The following is a 17,978-nucleotide window of genomic DNA, read 5'->3' on the forward strand; positions in this document are numbered from 1 at the left end:
GATGGTATTCCTTCAGTGTTATATTTTTAAATGTCCTTTTCTTAAGCTGGCCATACACTGCTCGAATTTTAGAGTCCTGCTGACTTGTGAGTGCTGTGTGTGTGGCCTTGCCTGCTCAACAAACGTCAACTGATTATTTGGCGTTTGCTGAGCCAAGTTGTACGTCAGGTGGAAAATTCTCAGCCAAACAGTTACTACAGCCAATCATCTGCCATTACTTGGGCATTCTGACATCGGTAGGTGCCTGCTATTAGAGTGCAATACCCTGGGAAAGGAAATGTGTCCATCCACGCTGTTTAGATTTCTTCCATTCAGCCCACAGGCAGAACAAAAGAAATCTATAAGGTTGGCCCAATGTAAGCACACATATTTTATACAATGTAGGTCAATGGGGTCCGGTAAAACTTTGTAGTAGCCAGCGCTAATACACACTGACCAGTAAATTTGGCAGCCTGAGAGTATTAAAAAGCTGAAGTGCATGCCAAAAGAGAAAGATACTACCATGTAAATGTAGTGGTAACATCACTGGACTGCACATAGCTGTGGGTGGAGTCCTCTCACCAAAAGCTGCCTGCAGAATATCTCAGGAGGATCAGATACAAGACAAGTCACCCTCACAGTCACAAGGAAAGATAACAGCAGTGATTGGTCTTCTATACAGGAGGTTCCTGCACAGGGGAGAAATGCAGGAGTTGATTCATGCTGAGTTGCTACACAGATCTGGAAAAAATACACAACACACATGACAATTAAAGTGATAATACAAGTTTTTTGTATTTAGACAATATTTGCTTAGCCTGGAGGTCGTCGCTAAGCAATGTTGTTTGCTTCATACCCTACTACATTCCCCATGTTACTCAGAAGCCAAGTTATAGCTGTAATCTGTAATACATGGTAGCAAGATCTTCCAAATGCACTTAATGAGCTTGCAAATAGCCCCTCAGCGCCTGATGACATTTCACAAAGCACTCAACCTCTGCTTTTCCTCATTAAACCGTGAGCAGGATTCTGAATACTGCTTCTACCTTAATTATGCACAGAAGAGGACAGCTGAGTATAGAGTGGAGACAGCAAGGGGATTGTGATTATAATACTGCACACTGCTGTCTTTACGTAATGGAGGAAAAAAGTATATGAGCCCAATATTTGCGTAAACCACATAATTACTTATAATTACTAGTGCAGAGTGTGCTTATCATTTTACTACAATCGGAGCCTTGTTATTTTGCCATCACCAACAGACGGCAAATTGTCTTCACAGGAAGAAGAGATGTGAGCTTGACTGTGGCGCTACTGGTGTGTCATACGATTCTGAGCACTAGTCAGTTGCACATAGAGATGAATCCCATTTACAGTTTAAAGCTGGTTAACCTTTTCAGCTCTACACTTTACACTGCAATATGTAACTTAATGAGGGTTTGAAGCGCAACTACGTGAGCTCTTTTTATCACCATTTAATTAGAGATTCAACCAGTTGAATACTGTTTTTGGAACTGCTTTACTCTGTGCCCTCGAATAAATGACATAGTTAAAGGATAACTATGGGGTTAAGGCTTTCCCCAATAGTTCTCCTTAGGGTAACGGGAGGACACAAACTAGCGTCCTCCCGTCACCCTAGGCTCAGTATACCGCAAGCTACAGCTCGCGGTATACTGAGACGCCGCAGCGGATCCCGACAATTATGTCTGGATCCGCCCAGCTGCGTGAGTGACAGCTGGCTCTGCCTATCTAGAGGCAGAGCCAGCTGTACACGTCCGTTCCGCCAGTCAGCGCTGGAGGATCGGAGTGGGGAGGGGGGAATCCAGTCCCTCCCCTGTCATGGCTCTCTGCCATGACAGCTGGCTCTGTTGTGGGGTGGGAGAGGGAGTGGCGGTGCTTTGAACTCCATGGCACCGCAGCCATGCCCCCCGCCAGCGGTGCGATAGCCGGCACCCGAACACATGGCACATTAGTGCCTGCGTTCCGGTCCGGTGCGATCTGTGAAATATAGTATGCAGCAATTTTTGCAGATCGCAATTGACCGAAACGCAGGCACTAATGTGCCACGCGTTCGGGGGCCGGCGACCACACACGGGTGGGGGGGGCGTGGCTGCGGTGCCATTGAGTTCAATGTACCGCCACGTCCCCTCCCGCCCCAAAATAAAGTGAACCGACCGCGTTGCGTTCCAGAGACCAAACACACTCTGATGGTGTGAATGAGCCCTGAAGGCAGAACTTTAATTATACAGCGCAGTGCAGAATATCACCAGCTATATAGGAATACAACAAATCCCAGCAATACATTATACATACAGTGTATAATGTATTGCTGGATGTGTATTCCTATGTATAATATACAGCACAATGTACCATAAGCTATAGAGGAATACAAATCCCAGCAATACATTATAGAGCACCATATGTGGGAAGTGCAGGCTTAAGGTGCCCGTACACTGCTCGATTCTCGTACGAGAATCTCGGGAAATTCTGCGATCGTACAAGAATCGAGCAGTGTGAACGAAGACGTGCGACCGTTTCTACTGTACGGTCGCACGTCTTTTGTCTAAGGAGCACGCTAGAAAACCAGCCGAAAATCGTATGATTTTCGGCTGGTTTGAACGGTGCTCGGGAGACAAATGCCGAACGGGCCGGTGCTCGCACGTGCACACAGCCCATTCAGCATTGCGGTCATCGGAAGCCCGCCCCTCAGGGGGGTGGCTTGCGATGATCGAGAGTGCGATCTGCCTGTCCAAGATGGGCAGATCGTACGTTTTTTTAATCACTTTACAACCATCGCAAGACTAAGGTCTTGCGATGGTTGTACAGTGTATGGCCACCTTTACCTGAGCAGTCTTCCAGCAACCTGCTTCTGAGATCGGGCCTGTCTATCGGCGGCTGTCATCCCCCCACACCTGCTCCTCCTTACTACATCTCCCCGCGTCCGCAGCGTGTGTGGAGCCGTGAACAGGGCCAACTGATCGGAAGACGATTAATCGATTATTGAAAAAGTTGACAACTTTTTCAATAATCGATTATGTCGATTAGTTGTTGCAGCCCTACTTCTAATGTCACCTAGGGACACCACTGAAGCTGGTGAAGCACAGCTGGTAGTGGGGGAGTTATTGGGGGGTCAACACCCTTTTCAGAATCATACAGCTGGACGATAAATTGCATGGGAAAGCCGGGTGCCGGCTTCAAACAGCTGCAGCCATGATCTTTGTTTTAACCACTTTAGATCCGTGATGTTTATATACATATTGCGCTCTGGGAATGGTTAATGTAGCTAAAACTGGAATATAGGGAAAGCAGAATTGCATTCTGATTAACAGAGGTGAAAAAGGCTCTGTCGTGAGAAAGGTATGGTGACTGCCATTGCTGCCTCTCCTTTGAGAATGATCGTTCCTGGCTGTCATGTTGATGCTTTGGCTTCAATGCTTTCTGAGTCAATGACCCGGGAAAAGTGTAGAGATGCGTTCTGACATTTTTCTGACCTTCATTTACACATGCCATTCCCGGTCTATGACCTGGAATGGCATCTGGCATTATAGCCAGACACATCCAGGCGACTGGCATTCTTCAAAGCAGGCCTGTAATGGCACTTACTGTTACAGCTTAATATTTGTTTCCTTTAAAGGCTAACCCCACCCAAAATTGGTTATTGAGACACTTCAGCATCCCCGTGTCTCCCTAATTGTGCTAACCACCGCACAGCCAGATTATTATTGTGCTATCTTGTCCTAGTGACATAACTATGTTTCTCTTCCTAAGCTGCAGTTGTGGAAATAGAAAGGGCAGTGGGATCACATGACCTGCTATGGGCCCAATTCTTTTTTGTAAGTGAAGGGTTTTAATGCATGTACCATAGGTTTCTCTACTCAAAACCTGTACTGTTGAAGTGAGGAGGCTACCCTTGCTGACCTCTCATTTTGAAAATGTTATTGACCTGCCTGTAATGCTGAATCTGTAACCTCTTTTAGTTATTGACCTCAGTTGTATATTGAGATTAGAAATAGTGACCTAACTTTCCTGATTTGCATACTTATCCCAGGTCTGTAACTCAAAGTATGGAAGCCACATGCAGGCAGGCAACTAGCATTTTCACCAGGAGGCCACCACTGGCAAGCTCACAGACCTCTGCAATTTAAATTTTTTCTGAAAACCTGCAACTTTTCACTACAGAATCACATGCAACAGTTGCTATTAATGTTATATGATTACAGTTCTCTTCAGACCTTGTGCATGCATTTTAATCTTGGCATATAACTCATTCATTTAAAAAAAAAAAAAATTAACCCTGCATACAAAAGTGCTATCTGAAAATAGTCGTCATACTCCCACCGTCACTAATATATACTGCCTTCTCTCCTGATCCAGTGACGCATGATTGTACCCTTACATGTCATTGTGCCAGCATTTTGATCTTTGTAGCACATGTCAGGCCCAGTCCTGCCACAAGGATCCTTTTTAAAGATGGCCGTAAAGAAATTAGGCCTTAGGTTTTTAGTTACATTTTCAATTGATGCAAAATGACTGCTGGTGACAGGGTGGCGTGTTACCTGTGCTAAAAGTGACTTGTTCTACAGGGACAACCTGGCTAAGTATACAAATGCACTGTTCTAATTCTCAACATGTTGCATAGGTAAAATTACTCTTTTATTTCTATTATTAGTTCCTTTTTTTTTTGGCCAGAACTTGATTATGCCAGAAGGACACTTGTACTAGTGAATACCTATGCTAGATATAGACATGAACATCTGTATTTAAAAGGAATCTGTCTTTATTCTTCTCTTCTATTACCTCCTCTTCCCTTTTCTTCCCATTCTCTATATCTCCATCTCCTCTCACTTCTTCCTTAATGTTTTTTTGTCTAGGTATGTTTGTTGTAGATTTCCTGTCTGCTGGCCCATGAGGCTATTCCCTTACATGCCCATTGCCCATGGTCTCCTTATACTGAAGCGTGATGCCCTTATGTTGTGTACAAATCTCAAGGGCCTATTGGTAACCCCGCTCTCATTAGGTGGAGGGCCTCATACAAATTGACCCACTGCCTCAACGCTCCTTTTACTTTTTAGTGTGTTATGCACTTATAGCGGCAGTGGGTATGCTCAACTGCTTTTTAGGTAATATTGTTTATATTTTCTTTTGTGTTGTTTGTTTGGTATGTTTATTGCATTATTTGTATTTGGTAAAATGCTTAATAAAATCTATTTCTGTAAAAAAAATAAAAAATGGAATCTGAATAGAAATATGTAAGCTGCCATTGCTGACTTGTTTGTGAAGGTGATAACTCCAGGATGTCAGTAATCTGCATATCAGGTGTTTGTAGTGTTCATTGACTGCCTGTCCTGGGTAAGTGACTTACTAAGTAGTGAAGGAAAGATCAAGAAAACAGCCCTGGGACTTAACCTTAAAGAAGAACTATGAGGTGAGTCCTTTTCACTCATCCTCATAGTTCTAGCCGACCTGTGACAATAAAACTGTCACAAGTCGGCTCAGTAGATCGGGAGGTCAGCGAACACATACCGGCGTTCGCTCACTTCTCGATCCTGTCACGGCAGAGAGCCATGACAGGGGAGGGACTGGATTGCCCCCTCTCCGATCCTCCAGCGCTGACTGGGGGAACGGACGGGGGAGGGGTCGGGTACAGCTGGCTCTGCCTCTAGATAGGCAGAGCCAGCTGTCACGCAGCTGGGCGGATCCAGACATAATTGTCGGGATCCGCTGCGGCGTCTCAGTAGCTGTAGCTTGCGGTATACTGAGCTTAGGGTGACGGAAGGACGCTAGTTTGTGTCCTCCCGTTACCCTTAGGAGAACTATGGGGAAAAGCCCTAACCCCATAGTTCTCCTTTTAAGGTTGTGCATGTAATGTATGTTTAAAATATGAATTTTAGCAAAGAAAGGGCTCCTATTGTAATGATCAGCAGTTTGAAAAATCTATATACCTGAATCATTAGCACAGCAGGCTTTTTGAAATTTTCTGTGAAACCGTTAAACATTTATCATTTTCTCTTTCCAGCTCCTGTCTGACTTTGAGATTTGCTGTCTGGGAAGTTTTAAAGATATGACTCGAGGTAAGTTCCTGTGGTGAAACTGGTACTGGCTCTGGAAGGCAGAACATGTCCACCTTCTAAACATCTTGTATAGGTTTCTTTTCTATAACTTATCTGAAGGTGGACCTTTACCTAACTAAGTTTAAAGTCAAAGTATATATGCTGTAAGAACATTAAAATGATTTCTGTCTGTGACTCAAGCAAGGTTTAACGTTTGTTCCCAATTAGCCCCATCTAGTCAGCGTGCAGCATTTTTGCGAAGTCAATATCTTGAACTGTTTTCATCTTACTGGTGCTAGATGCTGGCCTGTGGATGATGGACCCTTGAAAGAATCATGAACGTGCAGTGTGGCTTCCTTCTGTCTTGCAGTTGGCAATGTCATCTCCGTCTTTGGAAATATGTTAAAAAAAAAAACAGCACTGCAGCAATGCATCTTCTATGCAGGCAACCAGCCAGCTCCTGGATTAATGACTAGCCATGGAGCCATAGGTCTTTCTGTGCATGGATATGTTGTCCAATATCATTATTGGTATTCCTTCAGCATGTCATGAAAAGCAGTTTGTCATCCTGAAGGAACACCAATAAAGATAATATAGGGTCGGGTACAGCTGGCTCTGCCTCTAGATAGGCAGAGCCAGCTGTCACGCAGCTGGGCGGATCCAGACATAATTGTCGGGATCCGCTGCGGCGTCTCAGTAGCTGTAGCTTGCGGTATACTGAGCTTAGGGTGACGGAAGGACGCTAGTTTGTGTCCTCCCGTTACCCTTAGGAGAACTATGGGGAAAAGCCCTAACCCCATAGTTCTCCTTTTAAGGTTGTGCATGTAATGTATGTTTAAAATATGAATTTTAGCAAAGAAAGGGCTCCTATTGTAATGATCAGCAGTTTGAAAAATCTATATACCTGAATCATTAGCACAGCAGGCTTTTTGAAATTTTCTGTGAAACCGTTAAACATTTATCATTTTCTCTTTCCAGCTCCTGTCTGACTTTGAGATTTGCTGTCTGGGAAGTTTTAAAGATATGACTCGAGGTAAGTTCCTGTGGTGAAACTGGTACTGGCTCTGGAAGGCAGAACATGTCCACCTTCTAAACATCTTGTATAGGTTTCTTTTCTATAACTTATCTGAAGGTGGACCTTTACCTAACTAAGTTTAAAGTCAAAGTATATATGCTGTAAGAACATTAAAATGATTTCTGTCTGTGACTCAAGCAAGGTTTAACGTTTGTTCCCAATTAGCCCCATCTAGTCAGCGTGCAGCATTTTTGCGAAGTCAATATCTTGAACTGTTTTCATCTTACTGGTGCTAGATGCTGGCCTGTGGATGATGGACCCTTGAAAGAATCATGAACGTGCAGTGTGGCTTCCTTCTGTCTTGCAGTTGGCAATGTCATCTCCGTCTTTGGAAATATGTTAAAAAAAAAAACAGCACTGCAGCAATGCATCTTCTATGCAGGCAACCAGCCAGCTCCTGGATTAATGACTAGCCATGGAGCCATAGGTCTTTCTGTGCATGGATATGTTGTCCAATATCATTATTGGTATTCCTTCAGCATGTCATGAAAAGCAGTTTGTCATCCTGAAGGAACACCAATAAAGATAATATTGTGAAGTGGAATGCTGTGCAGACAACATATCCTCTAAACGGAATACTGTGGAGCCATCCGTATGGTGTGCGAAGGAGATATCACTAATGGTCTACAGAGCAGCCACATCTCTTATAAGACAGAATTTCCACAGTACTGCTCATATGTATGATTAGAGCCATTGGTGATCAGTCTTGGAAGACTAGTCCTGAGAGTCTCAGGCTCCATGGTGGTGCCTACTGGCTGCCAAAGGCATTAAAGGCAGTTGGATGGAGGAGGCACACTGCAGACATCTAAGAAAAGAGATGCTGTTAAGCTATAGGAACTTCAACATTAAAAGTTGAAATTACAATTGATTCATTCTGCTAAAAAAAAATAAGACCAACTGACATATTTGTCTGTGTATGACAAAAAAAAAAAATCTGTTTTTAGACATTCCATTTCCTAAAAAAAATGTTTAGTAAAGTGTTGTAAATGGTCTTTGTTTTTTTTTTTATACTGCTTGACCGTGGTAAGGGAAAGTAAAGCTCCCTTCAGTTTGTTACCTTCTGTTAAAAAAAAAAAGATAGTGTGGTGGTAAAATGAATTAACAGTAAAGACTAATTACCCTACATAAATAATGGTACCGTTATTTTGCTGATATTTTCCACTTTTTTTTATTGTAGAAAATCTAGAATGGATGGTGTCCTTATGTGGTGCTTCCTTTGTAATGGAGCCTCAGATGTTTAAACATAAAGAGGTGAGTACATTAAGCTAACAGTCCACATTTCTCCAGATTAGATATTCTGTGTAGACAGTGTTAGGTGGTTGTGTCTAGGGATGCACCCATACCGAGTATTTCGGCAAGTACTTTTACTGGCCCAAAGGCTCCGATATCTTTCCCAATACCGGAACTGCCTGTCAGAGGAAGATTTCTTCCGACCAGCAGTGCCATAGGGGAACATGAAGCCGGCTTCCCGGGCAAAAAATAGCTGCCTTTTAATGTCACTTTAATTTATTGACCTGGCAAGGCATCTGACTTTAATGAACCCTGTGAGGTGATCTGCACATTTTTCATAAACAGTGAAAACAAGGTTGCCACTCCTGTGAATGAGTACATCTACTTTTTCTGGTATAAGAAAGAACATGGTGGCGAAACCTTAAAGGACACATTTCATCAACACAATTGCTGGCCCTGCTCTAAAAATGATATTTGCCTAGCTTTGTAGATAAGAAGCATCAATGCTTGTTTCTACAGATTTGAGGCAAGCATTCAGCACAGTGGAGTGTCAGAAGTTTGTTAGAATTCCTTTTATCCATATTTGTTCTGGGTCAGTGACTAAGATAGGATTCAAACCAAAGCCTCAGCATACTCTAAGCAACTAGCATTTGAAGAGATGGTTAAAAAGACATATTTAAAATCTATATAAGGACAGGAGAGTTCCCTGGTCTATCCAATAACACTTTGTGTAGCATAGGGTTGTTGGGGAATTTGCCCTGAATGTGCTTTACTGCTGCTGCCATGTCGAAATATCCCCTTCTTGTGTTCTCTACACTAATTAGGTTAATAGTACAATGGTGCGCATAACGTTTGTTATTGCATTTATTGCAGCTTTAACCCGGTTGCAGTGTGCAGTACAGACATATACACACACACGCTCTGTTCCAGTTCTTATTAATCTCTTAATTACTGTAATTTATGGCGTTTCCGTATAAAAACAAGCCGTAGGTCTGTCTGTCTAACCAAAGTTTGTTACATGACTCTTGTGGACAAGAACAACACCTGTCACACACGAGGTGTAGTGTCGGAGGCATCATCTTCTTTTTTTTTTTTTTCCTTTTCTCTGAAGTAGAGCTTAGAGTCCCTTTTTACTCATCGTTTCAAGAACTGTTAACGGAATTTTTTTTTTTGGTATTTTTATTGTAGGGAAATACATCTCTGGTGGTTGTGCAAGGAGATGAGCAGACAGACTATGCAGGTAGGAATTAGATGTAATGGAATTTTAGCTGCAAATATTTATATTACATTTATTTTTTCCCCTCATATATGCTCCACTGTTTGATCTAAAGTGATCAACCCATACAGGGTTCTGGGTTGTTACATGATCCAAACAATTCCAGAAAAGTCTTCATTGATCGTATAGTACAAGACACAAGCAGAATAAGAGACGACTGGGTAATATGCAGGTATCATCAGGTTATTGGACACAACACTGGGCAGAGCTGTGTGGACCCTCATCTAACCCATCCCTCTGTAAAAAAAAAAATGCTATGTTTTTTGTTGTTGTTTTGCTAGTTTCCTTGGGGGATGGATGTCTTCTCGGATAGGGACCCCACGGCGTCCGTTTCAGGCACTGGATCCTTCGTTGGGCGCCCACCTTGGCATGTGGTGCAGCACATTGAGTTAGCCAGAGGGTGCTATAGAGATCCGGGAGAGTAGCATATCCACAATGGTGTAGCCCAGAAGAGTTTCTCAGGATGCTGGTGAATTATCCATGCCTGCTTCAAGACTGCGATTACCTTTTCTCAGTGCATCCTGCTTCTCAATTGCTGGCCCACTTTTCTTGCAGCCCATGAAATCCATCTCTTGTAAGGTGTGCCATTGTACCTGGAGGGATTATTTTACCTGGTGCAAACAGCGACAGTTTCATCCTCCGACTTACTCCATGGAATGAATATGAGCCTTTCTTATTTTGGGCTGGATCAGAAGTTGGCTCTGGGTACGCTCAAGGGACAGATATCGGCATTAGCCATCCATTTGCAGTGGCCCTTGACCTCACATTCCTTGGTAAAGGCTTTTGTTGAGGCGGTCGCTCATGGAATATCTTGTGACTGGATCTGATGCGCAAGGTAGTATTCCTTGCCGCCATCACCTCTGCTGGGAGGGTTTTGAAACTGGCTGCATTTCGTGCAGAGCACTATTCTTTGTTCTTTACAAGAATACGTTTGTTCTTAGACCAAAAGGTCCCTTTTTTGCTTATGGTAGTGTCCTCCTTCCATCTCCATGAAGATTTGGTTATGCTTTCCTTTTGTTCTGCTTCAAAATATCTGAAGGAGGTGGCTCTTAACTCTTTTGATGTAGTTATGACTGTTTCTTTTGGTTCGGTACTTCCTGGGGGACCTCACAGGGGGCTCCCTAAATCTTGTTCCACCATTTCTGGGTGGATTACATCGGTCATCATACATGCTTGCACTGTCAAGGGGTAACACTCTGCATTTCCCTGTAAAGGCTCACTCTACTAGATTTGTCAGTGTCTCTTGGACTTTTCAGCATCAGGCATCTGTGTTGCAGATATGCAAGACTGCCACCTGGTCTTCTGTTAACATGTTCTTTAAGTTCTACCGGGTAAATGTTCGATTCTTTGCTGATGTGAGTTTTGGTCATAAGGCTGTTATCTGAGTTGGGGTTTCCAGTTACATAGTATTTGGGGTTGAATAAAGACATACGTCCATCAAGTCCAACCCATATAGGTCCACGCATCATCTCATTCTTAGGGATACTGGTATCCATGGATATTAAGGTCCCTCAAGAAATTGTCCAAACGTTTCTTGAACAAATCTACACTCTTGGCTGAAATCACTGCCGATGGCAGTGAGTTCCAGACCTTAACCGCTCTTACTGTAAAGAACCCTCTTCGCCCATTGTGCTGGAATTTTTTCTCCACCAACTTTAGGTGGTGGCCTCTAGTCTTTGTAATGGAGTTAATCTCAAACAGTTTGTTGCCAATGTTGCTGTCACCATTGACCATCTTGTACATAAAAATCTTATCCCCCCTTAATCTCCTTAATTCCAGCGTAAACATGTTTAAGGTCAGAAGCCTTGTCTCATAGCTCTGGTCCTCCATTCCCCTAATTAGTTTTGTTGCCCTCCGCTGCACTCTCTCCAGTTCAAGGACATCCCTTCTCAGTACCAGCGACCAAAACTGGACTGCATACTCCAGATGGCCGAACCAACGATCTATACAGAGGCCCAATTATAAACTTGTCCCTGCAGTACATCTCCTTCTTAATACAGGACAAGACCCTGCTAGCTTTGTTTACCGCAGCCTGGCACTGCAAGCTACCATTCAGTTTGTGGTCTACAATGACCCCCAGATCTTTTTCTATTTCTGACTTCCCTAGCGGCATACCCATGATTGTATAGCCTATTTGGTTTTTTTTTATGTCCAAAGTGCATTACTTTGCATTTATCGACATTAAACCTCATCTGCCATAGTATTGCCCGCTCCCCTATTTTATCCAGGTCCTCCTGCAATGTTATATTGTCACGATCCGTTTCTAGTACCCTCCCTATTTTTGTATAGTCTGCAAACACGGAAACATGGCTAGTTATTTTTCTTTATTGGACTTCTTGACAATAGTTTTGCTGTGTTGCCTACCCCTCAGTGCATTGCTTGGGGACGTCCCAGTCGTCTCTGGATCTGCCTGTGTCTTGTACTGCACAGTCAAGAAAATAGGTGTTTTTTTACTTACCGGTAAAATCTCTTTCTTAGAGTATAGTACAAGACGCAACACCCTCAAAACTGTGTCCTCCATTGCTTGTTAAAAAAAAACAAAAAAAAAAACCTTAAGAATTTTCTGAAAAGGGAGGGGTCAGAATTGTTTCAAAAGGATTGATGATACAGGAATTACTGTACTTTACACAGTGCTTCTCCTGGTGTTGGATGTAGGTGATAATGTCTGCATGTGTATGTGTATAGTTAAAATTTTCACTCGGTATTCACCTTAAAGATCTCTTGTGCATAGTGGGTGTGATTGTTAATTTTGCATTTTTCCTGCAAGTCTTTATGGTTAAGGCAAGTGTGAAGAGTAGACATAAATAAGTACTCTACACTTTATGTAACTAGTCTATTACCTGACCATAATAACAGATATTCCACTCTGTATGATTAAGATTGCTGATGTAGAGGAGGAGTGTTTGAACTACTGTGGAACTCAAGTTCTCAAGTGATATACACAATTTGTGGAAATAACCCATATTGTAGCAATAAATAGGTGTGCCATCACACTTTATTTTTGTTGCAGGTTTATTTCCTGTAATGACTTTCTGGCTTTCCCTATTAATATAGCTATGGGATTTTTCTATTGCTGCCCAATGAAAGGGAGCCTGCAATCCAACCTTGAAGTGAAACTAAACTCAGGAGTTAAATCTTAAAAATGCATTTACGCACCTGAACTATTTAACACAACTATTTTTCTTGTGCATCACTCATCTGTAGATCCTCAAATCATCTCTGAATTGGTGCTGACACTGTCCTTCCTTCTGGAGGGGGGCTACTTCTGTTCCCCATGGTCCCTGTGTGTGTTGGAAAGTAGTCACCGCTCCAAGCTCACTCCTGTGATGGACTACAATCTCAATACAAATTAGTAGACTATATATGAGATTGTAGTCCATGGGGGGGAGCAAGCTTTTGGAGTGGTGGCTACTTTACAACAACCACAGTTTTACAGCTCCTTCTAAAGAAGCCTTTTCATACGAAGAGATTACAAGTCTCTTCTCCAGTCCCTTTTCCTTTTGCAAATACCGTAGGGAACAGCTTTGAACTAAGTTTACTATATGGACTATTTATACAAGATGATCACATCCTTCTTAATTGCCTCTTCTTAAGGGCAGGTTTACACCATTTTCCAGACCAGATGTGATCCGGAAAATGGTGTGAACCTCCCGCAGTTCCAGTGCATTCCAGACCAGACAAAATGAGACATGCAGCATTTTTCTGGTTGGTCTAGTCTGGTCTCGTCTGGAACAGACTGCGCTGGTGTGAACAGAGGCCAGAAATAACATAGGCATTCATTAGGATGCATTTTGGGTCCGTAAACAATCTGGTCTGGTCTTGAGATGATCTGGATGTGGTGTGAATGGGCCCTTAATTCCTTCATGACTGAGGCCTTTTTTTCATTTTTTGCACCCATGTTATATTCCACATTTTAGGCCTGAAAATTACTTATAACCCCCAAACATTATATATTCTGAATGCCAAGACCCTATAGAATAAAATGGTGGTAGTTGCAAATTTTTATGTTTGCGCAATATTAGCGCAACTCCTTATTAAACCCAAACATTTAGTGAAAAATTTAATTAAATGCCCCAAAACACAACAAAATACCCATTTTTTTAATGAAATATAAAATATGAGGTTACAACGAGTAAAACGATACCCAACATGCTCGGGTTAAAAATTGTGTGCGTCCGTGAAACGGCGAAAAACTGCAGTACCCCAAAAAGTCCATAGAAGACGCTTTAAAAGCCCCCACAGGTCATCAATTTAGAGATACCCCAAAATACTGGCACTACACACTCCGGCGTGGCGATATCCAACATGTGTAGCGCGTTCGTCGTTTTCATACGTAGGCGCACCCGACGCGTGTTTACGTGCCTGCTCACGGGGGACTTTTACATTTTTTTATTTTATTTCATTTTAATTTTAAAAACTTTTTTTTTTACTTTACTTTGACTGCTATCACATAGGGGGGCTTACAAGCCCCCCACCATGTGATAGCAGATGGTGGTGACAGGTACTCTTTAAGGTGATGCTGGGGGTCCAAAAGACCCCCAGTGTCACCTTTACACTGGAAGTAAGCTATTGAAGTGCAGATCGCACTTCAACAGCTTATAGCTGGGCTGCAGGAGCCCAGAACGGACAGCCCAGGGACCGGAAGTGATGCAATCTGCATCGCTCCCTGTCCCATAGAACGGGGAGGAGATCGATGAACGGAAGTTCGTCGACCTACTCCCCGCGGACACCAAGGAAGCCGGGCCCGTAGGAGGGGCAACGAAGCCCGGGAAGCACGGCGGCGGTGTCCGTGCGGGGCCCCTTCTACGGGACACAGAAGCGATCTGGCGACAGGTAAGTCGTCAGAATCGCTTCTGTTGTAAAGCCGACAGTCGGCTTTACAAGTTTAAACAGAGTCCCGGCGGCAATAGCCGTCTGTTTAAAAAGCCCCGATGCTGGCGACGTACACTGTACGTCGTCAGTCACGAAGGGGTTAAGGGAAATTTAAATTCAAGTTCAATTAACCTAGGAAAGTTTGGTTTTGAGACACCCCACTGGTTAACATCAGCAGTAAAGCACATTTAAATTAGCTATAAGTCACTAACAAATTAAAACTGAACTCCAGCTAACACTTTTGAAGCAGAAGCTTTTTTTTTTTCATTTTGGGGATAAAAGTTTTACATAAATGAATAAAAGCTAACCATTGTAAGCACCTCTGTCAGTGTTCAATAGTTTATTTCAAACCTCCAGTTGCCACTTGTATTGTACAGATTGCTCTGTTAATAGAAGTTAAAAAAAATAAGAATTGCTGGTAGGATGATTAACAGCTAATAAAACTATGTTACAGATGGGACTCCAAAAAAACAAGAACTTCTGCATTCTTGCTAATGACACACTGCATGTGTCCTTTTTGATTTTGCAAGGTTTTACTGTTACACTTTAAATCCTCTATTTCGTTTTTTATCTGTGCACCTTTATGCTGAGTTATGAAAACTGGTAGAAGCATGAGCCCTTGTAACGCATTCCAAATCCTTATTTCATTTCCAAAAGCCAGTCTGTAACATAGTACCGTAGGTGAGGTTTAATAAAAACCATGGTCCATCCAGTTCAACCTTCGTGCGTGCGTGCGTGCGTGCGCACTTCCATATCCCTGTAGATTCTGTGAAATCTACAGGGATATGAATTTATCAGTATTCAAGAAACTTCTGGATGAGTTTCTTCTTTTGCAGACGTCTGTTGTTGCTTTGTTTTGCTGCTATTCCTGTTTTTTATGCAGACACAACAACATTTTTGTTGCAAAATAATCATACTAACATGATAGAATATTTAAAACTGTTTTAAACAATTTGTGGGATCTCTTTAATTCATCATTCATACAAAGGTGGTATCTATTGTCTCACCCTAATCGGGTATTCTGTTGATCGAGAGCTATTGTGGCAACTCCTAGGTACAGTCAGCATTTCCTTAAAAATATGAACTACCTGCTTTAGAAATACAAAAAAACAGCAATAATGTGAAACTAACTGGCAGCTAGTGACATTATTTCTGCTTTGGATGCTGAGCTATACTCTGGTTGTATCAGTGAAGCTTTTGGAGTTGGCAGCATGTTCTCTACACACACAGCTGTATCCAGTTCTGTTGCTGAAATTATGCATTATATTCGAGATCTAGTCAGACAAAACAGGAACGAAGGGAATTGTAAAAACACTGTAAGGGGGGGTGGGGGGGCATACAGCGTAAAGGGCCATTTGTTGATGCACTTGGAGCTGCAGGAAGAAGTATGTGGACAGCTCAAATAGCAGACACAGGAGCTGTGCGCCCTCACACATTGCTTTCGGCAGCTCTGAATTTTCACAGAGGGTGTATGGATCTGGATGCATCCTGCCTGCGTCCGAGGCTGTTACCAGCCTCTGTGCGGCTGTCAAAGCTCAAAGCTGCGGCAAGCAGCACGTGAGGGTACACAGCTCCTGCGTCTCCATAGAATTACATAAGCTGCCAGCACACTTCTTACAGGTCCAAGTGCTTTAAAAAACAGCCCTTTGCGCTGTACTGAGCAACACACCGCATGTGAATGAAAGTCTTGCTCTTTGGACCTGCTTCTGTTTACTGTTGTTTTGTGCTGTGACCTATGGCCTTGCTGTTGTACATAATTTATAAAGATGAAGGTTTTTCTTAATTCTCTGCAGTGGAATTTTAATATTTCAAAAATGTTTGTTTTTACAGCTATGCGGAAGAGGTACCGTGCACTAGTTGTGACACGTGAATGGGTCCTGGACAGTGTATCAAGCTATAAACTCCAGCCATTCGATAGTTACCTTGTGTGAGAGATGCAAGGGAAGACAATCCTCATAAGAGAATGAACTACCATTCTTGTGTTTGTATGCAAAGTAAACCTGCCACAAACCTTAAAGCCGATCTCCAGCCTTACCTTCAGTATTACACAGTTACTCTTCTACGGTACTAGACTTTCTTACTCTAATTTCACTGCACACAATCACCTTCTCACAGCGTGCTATATAAGCTGCAACAATTTAGAGAACGCCTACCTTATTTCTTGGCTGATGGACATCCAGTATCAACTAGCGCTTTTCTCCCCAGCCTTTCTGTCCCTAGCCTGCTCCTTTCATTTATTGAATTTCATTCCTTTCAATCATTAGCAGCTTAAACTTCAGCTTTATTGCTGAAATACTTCAATGTTTCAATTTGAAACTCAATTGTGAGATCCACAGATACCTAATCTTATCATAGAGATGTGTGGAAGCCTATATAAAATGGAGAGCAATCCATGCTATGCAAAGCACCCCGAATATCAGACATAAGTTTCAGAATGCATAAACAATATGTGCTTTGTTTGCATTTTTATGCATATGACGGTTACATGTACAACATAAGCTCCTTGGTTTTTCCCTCATGAATAGAGGGGTTGATGCATTAGAAATTGAATGTTTTGCTTGATAGTGTGCTGTTAAGTGTACTACTATTCAGTGTACTATTTGCTTTTTCTGCTGGTGCTCCCACTCCTCTCCCCACAGACTGGCAGCATTGGACTTTTGGTTAGATAGTTAAATCTTTTGGGCTACCTCTCATATTCAATGTATCCTGTTCAGCATATTTTACCAAGGAGATACCAGTTTTGATTTAGTAGTTGCACTTTCGGCAGCTGAGCGCTTGTATTTGCTTATTTGTTACTGTTAAGTATGACACTACAAGGATTTTTAAAGTGACACTAAACTCAGGAGTTAAACCATAAAAATATATTCAAGTACCCCAACTATTATCAAAAATGTATTTATTTGTGTATCACTCGGCTGTAGATCCTCAAATCATCTCTGAATTGGTGCTGCCACTGTCCTTCCTTCTGGAGGGGGCTACTTTTGTTCCCCATGGCCCCCGTGTGTGTTGTAAAGTAGCCACCGCTCCAAGCTCACTCCAATAATGGAGTACAGTCTCATGTTTAGTTTACTCATTTGTATTGAGATTGTAGTCCATCACAGGAGTGAGCTTGAAGCGGTGGCTACTTTACAACACACACAGGGAACATGGGGAACAAAAGCAGCCACCCTCCAGAAGGAAGGACAGTGTAAGTATGAATTCAGAGATGATTTGAGGTTCTATACCTGAGTCATACACAAATAAATAAGATTCATTTGTGTTAATAGTTAACATACTTTGAATGTATTTTTAAGATCTAACACCTGAGTGTAGTGTCACTTTAAGTTTAATTCAAATCCAGTAAATCCGTACTAGACAAATAAAAAGATGTTGAAAATGTTTTGCTGGTGTAACTGTCTCGGCTCATTTAAAAATGTTCTGCCCCAAAAAAAGAATGCAGATTAGTCCCATCAAACGATCCATACTTGTATTGGGTGCTTTGCTCTTCCTGCACATT

At 42.4% G+C, this 17,978-nt stretch overlaps 1 protein-coding gene across 1 annotated transcript in view; it reads left to right on the plus strand.

The window, feature by feature from the left end:
* The window catches only part of BRCA1 (BRCA1, DNA repair associated), a 33,918-nt gene extending 17,505 nt beyond the window's left edge, over positions 1 to 16,413 (plus strand). Inside the window, exons 5-8 of the mRNA XM_018555261.1 lie at positions 5,996 to 6,050; positions 8,282 to 8,355; positions 9,523 to 9,574; positions 16,313 to 16,413. Coding sequence (XP_018410763.1) covers positions 5,996 to 6,050; positions 8,282 to 8,355; positions 9,523 to 9,574; positions 16,313 to 16,413 — 282 coding nt within the window. The remainder of the gene's footprint in view (positions 1 to 5,995; positions 6,051 to 8,281; positions 8,356 to 9,522; positions 9,575 to 16,312) is intronic.
* The last annotated feature ends 1,565 nt before the right edge of the window (positions 16,414 to 17,978 follow it).

This window comes from Nanorana parkeri, unplaced genomic scaffold (genome assembly GCF_000935625.1).
Source record: "Nanorana parkeri isolate BGI_ZX_2015 unplaced genomic scaffold, ASM93562v1 scaffold190, whole genome shotgun sequence".
NCBI classification, from domain to species: Eukaryota; Metazoa; Chordata; class Amphibia; order Anura; family Dicroglossidae; genus Nanorana; species Nanorana parkeri.